This window comes from Acipenser ruthenus, chromosome 3 (assembly GCF_902713425.1).
Source record: "Acipenser ruthenus chromosome 3, fAciRut3.2 maternal haplotype, whole genome shotgun sequence".
NCBI lineage: Eukaryota > Metazoa > Chordata > Actinopteri > Acipenseriformes > Acipenseridae > Acipenser > Acipenser ruthenus.
In genome coordinates, this window is record NC_081191.1 from 95,970,043 (window position 1) to 95,991,201 (window position 21,159).

A 21,159-nucleotide genomic window follows, 5' to 3' on the forward strand; every position below is an offset into this window, starting at 1 on the left:
TATGTGAAGGAGCACACACACAAAGATTTAAGCAGAATATAGCCAGTTTCTATTATTGTTTCCAACAATCAAAAGTTACACACATATTGTTAAAATATTATCATTTAGACGTAATGATGTAGCACCTAGTTATAAATAGAAATGAAGTAGCTGCATTTCAGTCATAGTATTGTATTTTTATTCTTTTCATGAACTCTTTAGTTTCAGCTACAAAGTCAGTATGCTACTTTATAATGCTATATTCATGAGAATTGGTGCCACATTTCAGGCAGCAAGATAATAGAACTTCCAACCTGAGTCAGAAATGGTGCTATAGGTGTAGGCCTATGCCTCTAAGGTATCTGCTGAATATGGAGACTTATGAACATTTTAAATGAAATACACACTGAATGATGCTGCCAGTCATTTTTTTTTTTATGCTGCCAGTCATTTGTAGTGTGCACAATTATTTTCCCCCCCAATTTGGAATGTCCAGTTATTTTCTTCCCTCACTGTAGCGATTCCCCACATGGCTCAGGAGAACTGAAGGTTCAGTGGGGATCCTCCGTCCCACAACCAAGCCAGCTTCCTCTTCTACACCCAGGAACTTGAGCTACTGGCCACTGTAGCGTGGCCGACTTTGCCTCCCTGACCCACAGGAGCACCAGAGCCAATGCAATGCTCCCTTTGGAATCCCCAGCGAAGACAACCGACTTCGCACAGCCAGGATGTGAACCTGCACACCCCTGACGGTATGACTCACGCTGTACACCACGCAGCTCTGCTTTTACCAAGTGAGCCACTCGAGGACCCAGAGTTGAAATCTTTCTGTTTAAAACCCAAGGGATTGAGCTCCAGTCTGGCTCTGTCTTTATGAGAAAGTGTTTGAAGATTCCACTCCAGATTTAAACAACAATATATCAGTCCCACTATGTGAAAGACTAAACGTTTCAGAAAATACCAGAAGGACATCTGTTATTACACACAGTACAATTCTGAAAAAAAACATTATTAAAACAGACTGTAGATCAAATACGACATGCTGTAACAAGATACAAAACAGGGAACTGATATTAAAACTACAAAAAATCAGGACCTTTTAAAAGCTGACAAATAAATCATCATTGTACTGTATGGTTTTAAAAGAATGCAAATCACGGTACAAATAATCATATATGTTGATAAATTAAAAAAAAAAAGTCTGCCAAAAGTAATGAATTACTTTGAGAACTATATCACTGGGTGTTGCACATAAACCCCAGTAATGGTTTGTTGTTAAACATCCAAAACATAACAAGCTTTTACAGTAATACAAAATTATCGGTCTTTGTCAGGCTGTTGCTGTTAAGCATCAACACATTCTGTGATGCTGCTAGTCAAAGATTTGTTATGACATGACTTGTGAATGGAGGCTCAGTATAAACTCTTACCATGGTAACAGAATCCTAAACATATACACAAAACATCACTGAACTCGGCAAATCATACCCTAAAAGACACATCCTGCGTATTTATAGAGTGTTTCTTAGCAACAGAGACGTACAGATGTTCAGCAACTGTTTATTTTTTAAATAAGAGTTTCTGCTTTAAATGCTGTTAAGTACAGCAGGTGTTGGGTATCACCTACCAACAATACACTTCATTCTCTTTAATGCATATCAAACATCATTGACACTTCAATGCAAAGCAGATTGTAATAAGTGCATTTGCTTTTTTTGTATAGAAGCTGAAAAAGAAATTACATGAACACAACCTTATAAACTACAATGGGCTCTATTCAAGTATAATTATACCAAATGGCACATTTCCCAGCCAATGGGCAGAGAAATATATATCAGGCTTTTAATAAAATAAAAGCTGCGGGTTACTGTGGCAATGTGGTTGATTGTTAACAGGTGCAGAGGTGATGCAGTGCAGGAATAACACAGACAGAGATTGTAATCCGGTATGGAAAAGGGGTATTTTATTTTTATACTCCAGGTCTGGTGACCAAAACAATGATTCCCGGCAATACACAGCAATGTGTAATGCACAGGGTTAAATAATAACGGGTTGCAGTCCCAAAAAATAAACACAGGTATCTCTCCCACAATATACATACACGGTCACCAGTCCTGGGTGTGTGCTGTAATGCTCGTGGTGGGTGAGACAGTTTAATGAGTGACAATAGTGCAGTGCTGTTCCGGGTTATGTTTCCGTAACAAAGGGATGGGGTAGATTGCGATTCTCCGTCCCGTTTTTATGCTATCACGCATGATCCTTTGGTAAACGAGTGCAGCTGTCTTTACTATCTGCTACGTCGTTTCCCTTCCGGGTCAATACGTTTCTGCAACGGAGTCTCACCTTCTTCCAGACTGACTGACTTCTGGGTCTGGGGAAAGAACCGGCAGGCCAGCCCGTCCAAAGAACTCTACTTTCGCTGCTTAGCGCCCTCACAGGTCGGGAGGGAGATTTACAATCAAAACTCATTGTATTTCTGTCACAGTTACCTAACAAACAGCTGTTCACTCTACCTGAAAAGAGCTTCACTAGTGATTGGTATAATATGAAAATGTGCTGTCCTATGAACATTTGCCACCGGGAGCACATTTTTATGTTTTCAGTATAGAAAAAAACACCTCATACAAATCTGTCTAATGGTGGTTTCTGAATGTCCCTTTTGTTTGGTTTTCTTCTAAATGATCACTAACACGTTATTTTATTAAATGATGTTATTAACATGTAATGTTATTAAAATACAGCTAATTGTAAAATTAATTGCACCCCTTGGTGAAAGCTCAGATATTCCTTTAATTTATTACCATATATAATCTAAACGCAGCTTTGGATGCATTCAGACTAATTTCATTGTTTGAGCTAACCATTTGAATATCTTGCCGCACATGTCTAATGGAAGTGATGTCATTGAGGGTAGTGTAAATGCTAATGGATGGATCTATTTGGAAGCTGTCCCATTCGGGGATTTACACACAGTAGATGAAGAAGCATTGTTTCCCCAGTGTGTAAATGCTAAGTTTAGTTTTCAGTGATCAAATTAGTTATGTTACAACCACAGTAATTCCATTTGAATATGTATTGATATTAGTACACTACTTCAAAAAAACAGAAGGAACAAAATTTCAAAGCTGAAATTTTTCCAAAACACAATTAACAAGAAGAATCCAATTTGAGTATTTCAAGGGAGGCACAATAAGATCTGCGTATCAAGCTGTAAGAAAGGAGTTTTGTGTAAGTGAGTCCCCTCACACCGAATTCACAATGTGTATCCCCACATTCCTGCATTGGAGCAGCTCTGGCAGGCTTGACTTCAGTCAAAAATCTTTTCTGACACCACCTGACATAATGGAAGCCATGATTCCCAAATTAACAACAAGCAGCTAGTGATCACTTCACTAATGATCAAATCTGAAGTCTAAATGGGAGTAACTGCTCTTAGGGACATGGAGGTGCAGCCAGGGCATCTCAACAGCTGTCACCATTTATTTAAGAACCTATACAAGGTCTACCTGGCAAACGCCTTAACAACATTTTGGACTGTACAGTACAGCAAAATCTGTCTAATCCAGGTATGATTTTTGGATCCCGACCAAATCCCTATTGAAATGAATGGTGTGATGCCCACTACAATGCAAAAAAAATGCCTAAAAAAAATGCCTTCTGCCTAAAATCAGTGTCAATCTGACTATGCAATCTACCATTGGGTCTTTACTAAAACAAAATGAAAAGTGTTTATCCCCATACAAGGGCATTCTGTGTGTGTTTACTGACATCTGACAAGAACCACAGCAATCAAAGTGAGAGGTAAACTTAAAAGTGCATTATCAAAACAGAATACGTAAAGCAGGGTACATTTCAGATTACAGTGATGCAAAGCTAACGTTTATGGCCTGCAGAGCTCAGGGTGCATAATGACCGTCTACAGCTGCTGGTTACTCTAAACAACAGACCGTTGTAACTGGAATAGCATAAGCAGAGAAAGGTTAATGGTCTTTTAAACTGGTATGCTTCATCATATTAAAAAGAATGACATCTTCAAAGACCCACTTTTTAATCTGGTTTTGTATAATTAGCCACATGGTGGGTCACCAACTGAGATAAAAGTCAGCTCTGTAAATATAAACTAGCCTAAACATAGCTTTTTTAGTAACTATACATACTGCTTTATACTATTAGGACAGTCATAGCTTATGTGAAAATGAAGAACAAATATCGCTCTCAGTTGCAATCGGTAGCAATTGAATATCATATTTGAAATACTGGTAGTAATTGTCTAGTCTAAATGTGTTACGCTGTACATATAACTGGGTACGACATTCACGATGAAGAGCATTTACATTTATCCTACAGACTACGTCAAAGATGAACTCAAAGCAAAGTGGATGAGCTTCTACTGCTTTTAGTTTGTTATTTGATTCTTCAGTGTAGCATATAGTGGATGTAACTTCAGAATATTTTTGTACTAATGGTCCTTGCTCAAACCAAAAGTTACTGTTCTCCTCAAGAAGATATGCCCTTGCATCTCAAATCTAGCTCTGTTTAGGACTCTTTCTTTTTTGAAGGCTGGCATTCATGCTGAAAAACATTCAATAGATCTGTACGTGCGAGGGATGTGTCTGTAATGTGTGGAAGTGCACCACTGTCCCTCCTGCTTTGATTGGCTTACTCAAAAAGCTAAGTTAGAAAATGATGTGCCACAGGAAATTAAAACAATAAAACCATCTGCTTTAAAGAAAGCAACGGAAGGTACAGTAGCTACCTAATCTGCCAACACACCTAGACATCGTTTGATGACAGTGTCATACAAAATAATTGTTCATCATTTTATTATTATTTTTCTACTGACTAAAACATTGGTCTAGCCAATGTAACTATGCCAGGTACACCTTGCAAACTTGGGAAAATATGTGTAGATCTGAACTTCATTGTCATGTGTATGGTTATACAGTTAAATAAGGTCACATAGTGTATAGAAAGTGTATTTATAATATATATATATATACACACACACATACACACACATACACACACACACACACACACACACACACATACACACACAGTATATATAATATTTGCTCAAGAGAGCCAACTTCTCAAAGTTTTGGTATGTTTAACATACCTTTGTCAAGGGAAAGTGTGTTTGAAAACTAACAGTGGAGGTACTTTTCATGCCATTTATTACTATTTAAATCTATTGATGTGCTTGTGATGTCATTCATTCATTTCCTTTATTCTTTTATTATACATTATCTAATTTTGTTTCTTCAAAAACTACACATTTTAGGTGATCCATGTTATGTTTATTTGTTGCAAAGTGTTGAACTATTGGTTTATTTACTTCTATAGCCATTAGGCAGCTCTTTATTATCCAGGGGATGAAACCCCCATTGATGGCATACACAGCAGTGCAGCAGCCGTACACCCTCATGCCTGTTTGTACAAATGTCACACTTTACATTGTTGCATATATCTGGAAAACCGCTTATCCATTTGGGTTGAAGCCTGGTATTAACATTATTTAACATGTCAGTGAGTGCGCATTACATTCAGGTGATACAGTATGTGGGGTGTCTGTCTGGTCCTATATTTAACATGTTAGTGAGTGCATTACATTCAGGTGATACAGTATGTGGAGTGTCTGTCTGGTCCTATATTTAACATGTTAGTGAGTGCATTACATCCAGGTGATACAGTATGTGGGGTGTCTGTCTGGTCCTATATTTAACATGTTAGTGAGTGCATTACATCCAGGTGATACAGTATGTGGGGTGTCTGTCTGGTCCTATATTTAACATGTTAGTGAGTGCATTACATCCAGGTGATACAGTATGTGGAGTGTCTGTCTGGTCCTATATTTATGCGTACCCAGAGATTTTAACTCCCAATTATCCAGTTTATTGTCCTTAAACTAATCCTTGCCTTTTCTTATTCTGCACTATTCTGTACATGTTGCTACTGCTGATAGATGTCACACTCGTCAGCATTTTCCTCACACTGACAGCACTCATTTTGAATTGATAGCCATAGCAGGTGAGGTATGTTACAGACATAAGGCTCTCCACTGGGTCACTGTTTTCAATATTTTACATTATTTGATGTGTACTTCTGATTGAGGAATGTATTTATTACCTACCTTTTCATCTTGCATCACATTATCATTAAATCCACAAGCACTGTATATATCTGGAAAAATCTCTGACCATCCATTTGCTGTGCAGTTTTTGCTGATATGTCCTGTTAGGAAAGAATATTTTTTTTAGAAATATTGAGCCCTGTTCACACACATTTCACTCCTCCATTATTTAAAGTCATTTTTCACTAGTCAGAGAGCCTACAATCATTTATACTTCAGTGAATTATGTTGGTTTAGTACCAATCTTCCCCATTTATATTGGGGTTACAGATTTGATCAATGTATTTACTTAATAAAAGCAATATTGGATTTTGAAGACAGCTGCACTTACTATTGCTTTTCTTACTCATTTCGATGTCCCATTCAGGTTTAACTCATTTCAGAATTCAGTACTATGCAAGTGCATTCTATCCACAACAGTAACGCATTTTATTCACTGATTTTTAAGTTTCATTTTGGTAGGCAGCTAGAAACTGTGCAGTGTGTGAGGGAGCAGTTCATTTTACAAGCCTTTGCTGTAGTTCTTGCCCTCTTGAAACTGCATGAAACGGTGCACAGTCTATTATAACTACTGTGTGTGGGGGTGAGGTTAAGTAAACTAGAGGTTATGTAAACTAGAGTCCTCTGAAGACTGAAACACGACTACGAAATCGACCATTCCCCCATGTGACCTAAACTCTATTTCAACCAAGGACTTCAGAGGTGAAAGATTTTTAACTACATTAACCAGATGATCCACTATATATTTTTAACCAATGATTTCTTATCTTTTAAAATAAACCAGGTGGTTAATGTAAAAATAAAGACCTCTTAAACTTATAGCAACCTATCTTGATGTTAATGTGGATTTATTTTAGTTTGGATTAAGAACAGCAATGGATTTGTCACAATCAATGATTCATAACAATAACCATAGATAATATCTCACAGACTGCACTGTACTCATTTGACAGTGCAATATCAATCATTAAAAAAGCTGGGTGAATAATCACAGAAGCAACAGTAGTAATATAACTAGTGCCGCACAGCTACAATTCAAGAGGTAGAAACTGTGTGAAAGAGTAAAAGTTATATTTGAAGCACACAATATTTACATTGTAATATAGTATGGTTACCAAATTCTACAAGCACAATTCTATACATAAAGAATAATGAATATACACAATATACATCTTTACCGTGTTATGACGTACAGGATTAACAATACTTGGCCAATAGAACATATTTAAATACCTGTTTTACTGAAAAAGTGACTGAACACTTTTGGACAAGAAAGAGTGACGGTGTCCCCAATCTCAGCTGGCTTCCAGCAGGTCAGGTTATCCCATGTTCCCCCACACCCTGCAGCAGGAAACAGAAATGAGCAGTATGTGAGATAACAGCTGTTTAGAATAGCCACCTGTATTCAGTGAACACTGATGAACTTGCACGGTACACATACAGTGGTGTGCAAATGTATTAGAACACCACATTGCTTCTGCTGTTTTGATTTGTTGTGCATATGAAATCAAACCACTGGAACTGAAAATCTTGGAAAATGGTCAAAATAGGTAAATTAGTGACTAATTTAATTCATGAATGTAATAGGCCACACATGCAATTCTTTTACAATAGTAAGAGAAAAGGAACACATTGCCACACATGGTAAAATGCATGAAACTTTTTTGAAGTTGTTTAAAAGCCTAATTAAAGCATTTTCACACGAGTGCCTATTGTTTCTGTATCACTGATTACTAACCGTTGGTAGGTATGTATATAAATATACACTGCTGTGCAAAAGCCTTAGACATGTTGTATTTTTCTGCTCTGGTGCATTATGAGCATCAACAATTTACTCAAAGCCTCTGTGACAGGAATGACGAGTGGTGACGTCAGGCCAGAGTGCAGGAACTAAAAACACACAGGTATTTGCAGTTCAAAACGCGCTTTCAGCGCCGTTTTTATTAAACAAAAATAAATAAAATATTTAAACAAAAAAAGACACTTTGCTCACAGAGCACAAAATAAAACAGATAAACAAAACAAAATCTCGAACACAAAAATAATACGATCTTTTAATTTCGTTTTGCTTTCGTTTCCTCTCGCCGCTCTCCCACTCCAGGTCTGGGTCTTCCTCCTTCCATATGGGGAAGGTGCCAGGGGACACGTGCCAGGGCTCCCCACAATTAAAGCACCATTCCTTCCCCCACAGGCAGGTGAGGCAGACTTGCTGCGGCCATTGCTGCTTCTCCTTCCCCTTCCCCTTCCCCTTTTTAATTTCGTTTTGCTTTCGTTTCCTCTCGCCGCTCTCACTCCTAAACACCCACCTCGAACTGAGAGTGCTGCAGGCTTTTTATATTCAGGTGACCATCTCCCGATTAGCAACAAAATGAATCACTTAACTAATTCGGGAGATGGCCACCTTCTGCACGAGTTTATCAATTACCAAACAAAACAAACAAATCGGCTACGCCGTCAAAATACAAAACAATAACAAAACATACGGTGCTCGTCGTCATATAAATAAACCATAACGATAATAATAAAATACAAAATAACACGGGGCCGGAGGGGGAAATCCCGTTCTAAAATAAAATAAACAAATCAACACTGTACAGGGCTCCTTGCCCTGTTACAGCCTCCATTAGTGTTTTCTACTGTTATAACAACCTTGACTTGCATAAAGGGAAAATATTGAGTGAAATAGCTTGCATCACTCGATTTTCAAGGTGTGGTATCCGAAGCATAATCAACAAGTACAGAGAAACATCATCTGTAATTGACGAACCCAGGATTGGAAGACCAAAAAAGCTGTCTAACAAAGATGAGCAATACTTGAAGATAATATCCTTAAGGAGTAGAAAGAAGACAAGCATTGAATTGACAACAGAACTGGCAGAAGGCACAGGTGTCATTGTCCATCCATCAACAGTCCAAAGCACCTTTGACCATTGTTCCATAGTCCAATGTCTGTGTTCTTGTGCATATTTTAGCCTTTTAATCTTGTTCCCCTTTCTTAACAGATGTATTCTTACTGCAAAACATCCAACACAAGTCCTGATTTCAAGAGAGACCTTCGTACTGTTGATTTGATGGACAAGTCCAGGCAGTGAATCTTCAGACTGGGCCTGTACCTTCAGGGTTCAGCAGCCTGGTAACATCTGTTTCTTAGGTGCTTAGGTTTGACAGGAGAAAAGACGCGATTGGCTTCTCAGCGGGAATAGACATGGACTGATACATTTCAGTCTTACTGATCTGGAAATTGGTTGCAACAGTGAGACAGTGTTTGAATTGGGCATTTCAAGTAAAAAAAAACATCAAAAACGTATCATAGTCTTTTAGAATGTATTTATATTGTTGTCAATTAATCACAGTTAACTTCTGCGATGAACACATACATTTTTTAGGCGATACATTTTTCTAACACACGTAAATCACATTCCTGTCTTGTCCCTTACCATACCGTTACCATACCATAATTAATTTCCTGCTGCACCATTCTAGTGCAGGATTGAATGAGTGTCATCATCGTTTGAATATAAAATTAGTCACAGAAACGCATTATGTAGCAAAGTGCTCAAAATGAAGGACTTGTGAATGGGAAGTTTATTTTTTAAAACTTTCTAATGGTTCATTGGATAGAAAGAGGGTTACTTGTATCTACTCTACTGTACTGCACTCCTGGGAAGATTCACTACTATCCCAAACGTTCTCCATTTGGACAATATGGCTCTGACTGTGGTTCGGTGGAGCCCCAGAGCCTTAGAAATGGCTTTGTAACCCTTTCCAAACTGATAGGCATCAACAACTTTTTTCCGGTGGTCTTCAGGAAAAAAACTGGGGGGGGGGGGGGGGGAATAACCTTTTCACACCTTTAGATTGTTTGATTACCTTGCACATCAAACAAATGAAAGAAACACCAAAGTTTGGTGTCATTTTTTCTCTCAGACTCCCTCTATATACTACTACAACCCACAAAAAAATCTGACCAAATACAAAGTGAAAAATGTGCAAAAATGCAGAAAATCAGACAGGGGGCAAATACTTTTTCACAGCACTGTAGATCTCTTATAAAGAGAGGAAGAGAGATCTGAACAAAGAGGGTCAGGAATACAAAAGAAAACAAATCCATATACAAGGCAAGACAAAGGAGCTTATTTTATCAAATCGGTATTGCCAGATTAGGGTCAAAGGTTGTGCTTTATGCTTCTTGCATATTGGAAACATTTATTTTATCTTACTCTTAAGACAATATTTATTTTAGTTGGCTTCCTGATTGAACTAATTTGAACAAAACCTCTTTCAAAACAATGTGAACACACCAGTGTGAAGCAATACTTTCTTTGTGGTTACGCAAGCCATCTGCACAGGAATAGGAAGATATGCACTAATTAGTAGGTTAGGCTCTCTGTGCTGGTCCTTTAGTGCCCAAAGACACCTGCACACAGTAATCTCTTCAGATTGCCAGGATAGGTACTTGAGATGACACCATTTATATCACTGGAAAGGTCCGCTGTTCATTTAGGGCATGCTTTTGTGAACCATCCATTTGTTATTTGGAGTAATGGATTAACCAAGCTTGTGGTTTGTCAAGGGTGAAAGTAAATGCATCATGATGCAACTCTATCCTGGAGACTTTCCTACTGTAACCAGAATGTGCTTGAATTTAGGTATAAATTTCTACAGCAGGCGAACAGTGCGACATGTCACTTTGCCAAAAGGGCATTTAATGGAAAGCACAGAACAGTCAGCATCACTGACCCAGGCCACCACAGAGTTTGGACATGAACTCCACTGTGCAGGATGGATCATCTTGACAGGCTACTCAGCTGCATGCCGAGACATGCTGCTTATGCAGAAACTGACTGTATAAAGGAAGCTGTGACCAGGCACTACGCTGCCAAATAAAAGGGCATTTGATGTAGCATTCTTATTTAAATTTATAAGGGCTAATCATTTCTGAAGCCAGCTGTTGGAAAAAAAAGAATACGTTTTTTGATCTGGCCATACTATTCTCAGTCTGACTTTCATTAAATAAAGTACAGTTTCTAGTACAACATTGGGAATATATGGGGATGGCGTTCCTGGAGCACTGTAGGTTTCCACGAATGAGGATGGACTGGTGACCATTAAGCCCTCAAGGATATAAATACAGCACTCAATGAACGTTTATGTTTATATAACAAGCACAATGTAAGGTAAGGAATGTTTGTTTCTAGATCAGGCTGTGCTTCGACACGGGTTCATTTCAAGCACTGTTTATGGCCTCTTCACAACCGTCCTTTTAGATAGAACCTTGTCTGTTTCAGCAAAGGCACATTTAAAACTAGTCCCGGTAAGCCTGCTGTCCCACTTAAGTGGAATAACAAATAACTATCCCACACTACATTTATACCCAAGCTTCTGGTATAAAATGTGATATTCTTCAAATTGGTCCATCAGATACTGTCGACTTTAGTCTTTCCCTGTGAACAGATAGTTGTCTGACCACCACCTTTGTGTTAGGAGACAATGGACAGTGTCTTCTTAAAGCCCTCTGTATGAAAGTCTAATGAATCCTTTTTATTCCTTTACAGTGGTAAAAACATCAGATGATGAGTGGCAGAAGCAGTAACACGGAGAGGTGTTCACTGTGCTTGAGGTTTCAATACTCTGAAGTGGAAGCTGAGGAGGCACATCATCTCACTTGTGCAGTGCCTGGGGGATAGGCAGTATATGGTACAACATACTGATTCTCTTTTCCCTTGAGCAGATTGGACAATAACAACCATAGAGACTGATATTTTCTTGTAATTGTTCTTTCTTATTGTCTGTCTCAGGGAAACATGTAGTTGTATGTACCTCATCTCGGCCAAACATCAATATGTGGTTACACAAGCAACCAGTTTCTTTAAAAAAAAAAATTAAAAGATTGCTGTAACTAACTTGAATATGGTTCAACTGCCATTATTCCCTTACTTTAATTTGCTTATATTTACCACAATGACACCCACTGGTAGGAAATACTTTTCTACATTGCATTATAGTGTTTGTTATCATTATGTTTCCATCTTATGGTAAAGATAAGTGTATGTTTTTTTCAGTTCATCCATAAATGCAACATTGTACATTTTTCTGAGATTAGCTTATATTAAACTGTGTAGAATATATGTTATTAATTGAACAGAATGGTCCCATGGCATTTTCTTGCACTTTTACTTTACAGTAAAATAGAGGAAGCACATTTACATTCCCCTTTTTTCCATTTTACCTTTATGTAACATTACTGGTTAAAACAAAACACTTTTTTTAATTACTCATTTTGTGCCCTCTACAAATGTATTGAACTGAAGGCCATTAATTGTCCATTTACAGCCCTGTAACACCAAGGCCGCTGCCATCTATGAGGCACTTCATCCCTCGTTGTGTGCGTATAGTGCTCAGAAATAAAACGTGAAAGCCAAAAATCCTAAATATCTGTTCTGGTGTATTTAGAAGTATTTGACTTTTGCATTTGAAGTAAGTGCGTACTGGTAGTTGAGTTGAGGGTTGTGTCGAGTTCATAGGGCTGAGGTTTGCAAGGAGCCTTGCAGCTGTCCAATCACATTAATAGAAGTCAAATGCATATTCATGAGTATGTCAGAACACAGCCAAACAGCCAATCAAATCGATTGGTCAGCCATAAAGCTCGATCTGCAACCCTCTGAACTACACACTGGTTATGACATGCTTACAACTCATGCAACTCTCCATCTTGTCAACCCGCTTAAGCTCATTTTATTTCTGAATGTGATTTTAAAATTAATATCACACAAAACGTTATGAATGCAAGCACTTGTCTTCTCTGTATTTAAAATTCAAGTTTGATAGATAAGGATTTAAAACTAAGTGTAGTTTCTACAATAAATATTCTGGCATTGCTACATTTCTTATTTTCTTTTAAATTGAATTTGAATGTTACAAAGAAAAAGTTTCTTACTTGCACTGTACAAAACCACACAGGTCCTGCAAATATAGAACCTCAGGTAATCAAAATTCAATAATAGTAACTTATTCAGAAAAAAAAAACACTAATTGTAAGTGTCTATGACTGCCTCTGGTTTTAGGTGCTAACATCCAAAAACATGGTATAACAATGTTTGGTATCCCCTTGAAAACATTTGAAGTTACAGTATTAAATTTTGTAGTTCATGGAATAGCTTTTGGCTTGTTTTAAATGTTTCAGTTATGCACCAAAGATCACAGTAAAATAATTGCGGTCATAATCCAGTTATGTTTAGACAAAAACCTTACAACCTTACAATGCAAGACTTTCACTCTCTTAATCACATATTTCTAAATAACCACCCCTGGGTTTGAAAGTGGTATAATAGTGTTAGCTTTCATTTACTTTTGATTTTCATTTACTAGATATGTACAAATGTTTTAATCCAATGAACAGTTCAGAGTGCCTTGATTCAGTCCAACATTCACTAGAAACCTCCAGCAGTGGTGCCAGAGACCCCTTGCCATGCAGAGGTTAAATCCATGAGAGCTGCTACAAAACCAAATGTCCAAATATGAGTTTTGTATTAAGAGCAGTAATTCAGTTTTTGGAGCCTGAAGCTTTGCTTGCCTTCTGCTTTGCATATTTGCCAAATAATATTCACAGATTGTTCTGTACTAAGAAAAGCTAGGGTGCATTTATCTAGGGTGAATTTAGCTTGGGTGAATTTATCTAAGATGAATTTAGCTCAGATGAATTTAGCTCAGATGAATTTAGCTTTGTCATCCCGTCACTGACTACTAGTTCACCAAGGGATCGATTTTAAGATCTGGCTCTTACTCTACAAAAATGCAAGAGGTTAAGCCCCTTGTATCCTTATGAGACACTATAATAATGTGTAAAAAAATAATGTAATTGTATGTAAAAATAATGTGATATCTTGTAACAATTGTAAGTCGCCCTGGATAAGGGCGTCTGCTAAGAAATAAATAATAATAAATAATAATATTTATTTTGGCAGATAAAGCACCGTACATCTTAGGATTGTTGAATTGGTACTTAATATATTCTCGATGTAGTTTAACCAAAGTGTCTTAAAACAAAGCCATTCTGATGATAGATTTTACTTTTTGGCCCATGCTGTTAAAGCAATATTACCCAAACTATTTTAACTGCTCTTTCCTCTTCTGAAACCCACTGGCCCTTGAAATTTACACAATCATTTTGCAGTTTTCCCATGCCATGTTTTTTTGTATTTTTTTTGCAATATGCTCTCTGGGCTTTACAATGCTTCTCTATGATTCACCACAGCTCTCTGGGCTTTACAATGCTTCCCTATAATTCACCATAGCTTTCTGGGCTTTACAATGCTTCCCTATGATTCACCACAGCTCTCTGGGCTTTACAATGCTTCCCTTTACTTTACCATGTTTTCAATTCCTTTTTACACTTTGCTCTGCTTTTCCTGTGGCCCTGCACACTACTACTACTACCTCCCCACTCCTGACACCTGCAACACGATGAACATAATTCCGGCTGTGAAGGGACTTAACAGGGTCCCATGCAATGGACAACTATGTCTTGACAGCCTCAAATCTTTGTGTCTGACAAATGTAAACATTTCCAGTGCAGAAAATCCACTGACCTTTCTCAAACCATCCAGCTGGATAACTCATTTATTCTTACTATAAGCACAGTTTTTCAGTGTAAGTCATATTATAATATGAATTGCAGTTCACTCAGGAAACTCATGCGATAGATTATTTATTAAAACACAGACTAGACAACACTACTCTATTATACATATTGCACACTGTATAATTGGGCACACAACAGCGATTCAGTTGAAGATGTAGTCTGGTATTGGAAGGGCATAAATATGCTTGATATTTACTTAATTTGATCTAAGGTTAAAGTGAGTTCCCTGCCAGAACTAGCACTTTGCTTAATTTCACGCCCTGGGCCCAGCGCCAATAAGGGGGGAGAAAAAATTAAGAGGCAACTGCACTAACAGATCAATTCATTACAGATTTCCCCTCGTTCATAATCTACAATGGCAATTTATCTTAATAGCGAGCGTCCAGTGAATTAGCGAAATCATATTTGTTCTTGGGCCAATTTTATTTTCATTATATATGCTGCCCTTGGGTGACATTGTCCGTGGGGTCAACTTTCACAGCTATGCTGATGATACCCAGCTATATGGTATGGATGTCTACTAATTTCCTTATGTTAAATTCAGATAAAACAGAGATAATGATTTTGGGATCAAAAGATAAAAAAAAAACAACAAAAAACATAGATCTGTCCGCCTTCACAGAGAATAGTTTCCCATACTCTCAGAAAACTGAAATGAGGAATCTGTGTGTAATTTTTGACCCTGACCTCTCCTTTGAGCCACATATCTTCTAGGATTGATCACTGCAATGCCCTGTTCTCTGGAATTCCAAACTGTGTTCTGTCACGATTGCAGCTTGTACAAAATGCTGCAGCCAGGGTGCTAACCAAAACAAAAAAAGTGAGCACATTACCCCAGTGTTAGCAGCCCTCCACTAGCTCCCGGTGCTGTCCAGGATTGACTTTAAGGTTCTTATCGCCTATAAAGCCCTAAACGGTTTGGCTCTGGCCTATTTGAAGGATCTTTTAGTCCCGTATGCCCCTGGCCGGCCACTCCAATCCCAAGATGCAGGGCTGCTACCTGTCCCAAAGATTTTAAAGCAAAGGACGGGTGGTAGAGCATTCAGTCACAGAGCACCTGAACTCTGGAATGCTCTACCATGCACAGTGAGAGACACACCTATATTGGAAATTTTTAAAAGGAAATTAAAAACATACTTTTATAATAGGGCTTTTATATCTTTATAATATTTATTTTTTATTTAGTTTTATTTCTATGTATTCGGTTTGAGTTCTTCACCTGTTGCTTTTATTTGCTTTAAATTTTAAAATGTTGTTTTCTTTTGCTATTTTTATTGTTTTTATTGTACTAAATATACTTCCAAATGTTCTTTTTCTTGTTAAAAGCGCCTTGGGGGCTCCCGAGTGACGCATCCGGTAAAGGCGCTCCACGTGGAGTGCAGAATGCGCTCTATAGCCTGGACGTCGCGAGTTCGAGTCCAGGCTATTCCACAGCCGACCGTGGACGGGAGCTCCAAGGGGGTGGCGCACAATTGGCCGAGCGTCGCCCGGGGGGAGGGAGGGTTAGGTCGGCCAGGGTGTCCTCGGCTCACCACGCACCAGCGACTCCTGTAGTCTGGCCGGGTGCCTGCGGGCTGCCCGAGAGCTGCGTTGTCCTCCGACGCTGTAACTCTTGGGTGGCTGCATGGTGAGTCCGCAGTGTGAAAAAAAGCAGGCGGCTGACGGCACATGCTTCGGAGGACAGCGTGTTTTTGGTTTTCACCCTCACGAGTCAGCGCAGGGGTGGTAGCGGTGAGCTGAGCCTAAAAAATGGCCATTCTAAATTGGGAGAAAATAAAAAAATGCCTTGGGATGGCTTGCCATGAAAGGCGTTTTATAAATACAATTTGATTTGATTTGATTTCATATTTAATCCATTAATATTGTATAAAACTAATGAAACTCTATACTGTGTTAGCATTTCTGTAATGAAATAATTTCCTAGCCAGCAATCATTTACATTATACATTAATAGTCTTAAACAAACAAACACCAAATGGGAAATACAGTGGGCCAGGGCTAATTACCAGTGATTTTACAACGAGAATGTACAGGAAATATTACAAATATCCCCTGCAACGAACATGAATCTATTGTAACTACCCTGGGTCTACTGTAACCAAGTTCTGGAAGGTTCCGTGACCCACAGTCAACAGTCCAGTTGCAGCTGGTGTTCAGGGACGTCAGAGACGGGAGAGTCACCACCAATCAGGGGCTCGGCTTGCCCAGTTGCAACACTGTTGGCACAAACAGGGACAAGATGTTGCAACCATCAGGGGATGGAGAGCGGGAAGCCGTGTCTGCATGGGACTGGTGGCTGGTGCATCGGAGCGTGGCCTGGACGCAGGGATAAGTAGCGGGTTGCTGAGACGAACAGGTTGCTGCTGGAGTAAGAAGAACAGAGAGACAGAGAAGAGCAGAAGAAACAGCCAAGGAGAGCCAAAGAGAAGCGGGACTAAAAAGGAACCAGAGACTGCACTTAGTTGGCTCAGTCTGAGTAGCACTACACTGCTCAGCTGTAAGTGAACCACTGGCTGTTAAAGCAGCACACTTGTACCTGCCCAGTGTAGAGTCCCGTCTTAATAAACCATGAATTCGAGAAGCTGCAAATCCTGAGTGAGCCTCCTTCATTTCCACGCAAAGCTACAATATCTTTATAAACATGACTGATCCTGAATGTTTTTTTTTATCCTGTTGTGATTTTTAGCCAGTATAACGGAATGTATAAATACAAATGTCCATGCAAACTTCTATCAAATTCATGAGAACACCAAATAAAAAAAGATGACATTTTTATAAATAGTTGCTGATGATACTACTGATAGAAATTCCCTAATGTTAGGCAGAGTTGCACTGGATATATACAGATGTGAGTTTAATTCAAATTATAATTGTTTTAATATCCTAATAATGCCTCGATATTAATGTCTTTGAAAAACACAATTAAACTTCAACTTCAAAGCCATCACCCACATAACTATTAAACACTCAATAGCATTGAATTTAGTATTCCTAAATGTAACTTCAAAGCCAGCAATTTTGCAAAATATAGCTGTGTCTATCAAGACATCAGAGGAGGTTGTAAAATTAGGGTGTTTTCACTGAGGTGAAGCCAGCTTTAATCTTCTTTTATAGGTTTCTGTATCGACTCACATCTGAATGGCATTTTTGTTTGCATCTCACTTGGTAGGACCTTTAAAGCCCACTTCTTTTTATAGCTAAAGGTGAAAACATTTGACCTGCTGTCCAATGCGATGTCAGATTGCATTTTCTAGACCTGGTCAGTAGAAGCGCATTCTGTGCAATCGTTTTTTTTTTTTTAAGTCCTCAAATCTATTTTTATCTCTAAGAACCTACATTAGCTACAGACACAGATTTATTTGTTACATAAATTTAAACAAAAAAAGACAACAAAAAAACACTGTCTCTGTGTTCTTACTACTACTACTACTAATAATAATAATTAACAATACAATAAAAATAGTAATACTTTTGCTCACCCTTTATAACGCTGTAGTGAGAAGTCATAGTTACAAGACCGTGCTATTTGTGTTCCGCCTTATAACGAGTATAAAAGGGCTACTGTAATGGCATCATGGAGCAAATGGGAGCCACGACCCTACCGTGTTATAACAGATTCCGCACTATAACGAGGCGTGTTATAACAGGTGAGCACTGTATCACTGTATATGGTCATGTGTTGTTTAGCCATTTTAGTGGTTGACAAACACAGTACAAATTGTAGTTGTTGGTATGTGCCCTAAAAAAAACATGAACCTGATTGAAGATGTATTTAATGAAATGCCACAGAGCCCTTGGTGTAGCATATGCTTAAATGATTTCTTGACATAATTTTCTGTCTAGGTCAGCTTTGATGAAGGCTTGAAGAGAGTCTCAATGCACCAGACAGTAAATAAAATGTTGCCAATGTGTTATTACCAGCTGTCTGTTTGCATCAGTGGGATTTCTACCATTGCAACAGAAACTAAAACAGAAGTAAGACTGAAGTAATGGATTTAAATGTCATACGCATCATACACATGATAGGGGTCATACGCAGAAAACACTCATTATTATATAACAGACGTACACCTCCCCCGCCCCCCCACAACTCAACACCACACCATCATGACAGTATTGGCATGTATAGGGTGGTGGTACAGGGACCGGGAAGCTATGACAAAGTATGCACCATGCTAAGCTTGATTGTTTTATTAATAAACCAAGAATGCATTTCTATTTAGTCTTTTTTTTTTTTGGTTAAACAAAAATAAAGCCCACCCCCCTCCCCAGAGGCCTAATTGAAGATGATGGAGCTTGTGATCTGTATCACTGACACGGCCAGAGAGGAACACAATGTGGCACTGAAACAAATTCAGAGTAACTAGCCTCAAATGAAGAAGAAATTACCTTTCTCAAATTGTCCCTATACATTGTTCTGATGATTGCAATGATTCTGAGGGTTTCTTTTTGTAATTGTTCATGTTGTTTGTTTGTTTTAAAGATATTTCTAATGTTAAGGGGGTTTGACCTTAAAGTGTAAGTAGCAGGGTTCCAAAATATATAGTGTTCCACGTCCCCACGTGTTGCTACAACTGTTTAAATAACATACCTGTCATTTTTCTTTTCATTGTTAACATCCTGACAACTTTTTACACTAAAACTTTAAAAGTCTGTTTCAAAGCTCTTTTCAAAATAACCGTTCTAATGCATTCGTGGAATGCTATATTTTTTGTAACTCCTTACTCTTTAATTCAGGAGTTGTTCTTCTGTTCTAGTTTCCTGCCATATGTAACACAGGCTAGATCATCCTCCTGTCTATACCCAAGAAATAGCCAGCACTATCACGTGCACAGCTCTGTACTGTAATAACGGGCAGTATTGTGTGATATAGTGCCCATTACAATACACAGTTATGTATATGTAATCCAGACTAGATCATCATCTGGTCTATACCGAAGTAAGAGCCAGCACATGTGCATAGCTGTGTATTGTAACAGGCAGTACTGTGTGATATACTGCCTGTATGGATTCTGTACTGCCACTGGCAGTGAGACGAGATGAGGTTAAAAGCTCTAAAACTATGCATGCACATGAGACTGGCTCTTTTGCATGGTGGTTAAAATGCTAGCTTGGGTTGGCAGGGTCGTTGGTTCGCACCCAGCCTCCGCCATGTTACACCAGCATGTAAACAAAATGTTTAACTTCAGTATTGTTTAATTAAAAAAAAAAAAAACTGTGAATGTGTTCGGACAAAACAGTTAATCAGTCTATTTTGAAGATAGAAAAGGTACCAGCAGTCAATAGAAAGTACAACAGAAAATATGTGCACAGATGTATAGCAATTAGATTAATTTAGGAGTGTAGAAAACCCCAGTGCAAGGTATACGTTATACATAAATCATGAAAGAAATTACTACACTCAGACGGTAACTCACCTAAAAAATGTCTACTTCATTTAAAAAAATTTTTACATAAAATAAAGACAACAGAACATAGTCACTAAGCACTTAGCTGTTACCTTTCACTGTTTTTTCTTTACCATTTTATATTTAACATTTATTAATATTTCATCACTTAGCATAATATACTATGCATTTCTAGAATGCGTACAGTGGACCGTGGGAACATTTCTTGTGGCATTTTATTTATACATTATGCTAACTGATGCAAAAAGAAAACACAACACCAGTCTGCTTTTACAAGTTATTACTTATTTAATATTCCGTACACAGCATTTTTTCTTACTATGAATCCAAAATAAAACTGAACAATTCATTACTTTCTAATGGAGACCAGCAGTACAGTATCTAGTACTGCTAAATATCTATGCTACAGTCTATGTGATATAAGCTGCAGGCAGTCAGGAGTTGTGGATGCAATTGCCAGTCAAAGCCCTACATTTTCTCATGCTTGTGTAGTTGTGTCTGTCGCACTGACCAAACAGATTTCTGTGCCCTGTCGCATGCATAACAAGGATTTTTGTGTTCTGCTTCAGCTGAGCCCAGAGTTTCCACATTATTGTAGGTGAGGGCAGGGCCAGTGTTTGATAGTTTGCAAAAGCACAGCCTTGGGATAGAACAGCTAGAGGTAGGAAAATCAGCAAAAAAACTGCTGAAATTTGAAGTAGATATCTACGGAGTGTTCTGCGGAGCATCTTATGCATTTAGTATTTGTATTAATAATGGCTTATAAAAATGGAAATCAAGTAAACATAATCATATCAAACAATTTATGGGTTAAGTGCTTCCACTTCCAATTTAACAGATCAATAATTTTTGGCAGTAAAAAGCTGTCAAAACACATCACCTGAGACTGCTTTTTGGGCCACATTTTCAAAGCCTTAACTCCAGTCTTTAATGAACTCCTACGTTTTGAAGGAGACAAAACATCTGTTAATATAACACAACTAGAACCGAACAGCTAA

At 38.2% G+C, this 21,159-nt stretch overlaps 1 protein-coding gene across 2 annotated transcripts in view; it reads right to left on the bottom strand.

The window, feature by feature from the left end:
• The window catches only part of LOC117394926 (vasoactive intestinal polypeptide receptor 2-like), a 71,982-nt gene that overhangs the window by 31,222 nt on the left and 19,601 nt on the right, over nucleotides 1-21,159 (bottom strand). The window contains exons 1-3 of one of the 2 annotated variants that reach the window (XM_059019209.1): nucleotides 7,851-8,289; nucleotides 7,346-7,453; nucleotides 6,113-6,213 (exon numbers count right to left, since the gene is read on the bottom strand). In XM_059019209.1, coding sequence (XP_058875192.1) covers nucleotides 6,113-6,213; nucleotides 7,346-7,453; nucleotides 7,851-7,902 — 261 coding nt within the window. In that variant the 5' untranslated portion in view covers nucleotides 7,903-8,289. Of the gene's footprint in view, nucleotides 1-6,112; nucleotides 6,214-7,345; nucleotides 7,454-7,850; nucleotides 8,290-21,159 lie in introns of those variants that run through there. The other variant, XM_033993688.2, reaches the window with a different exon arrangement.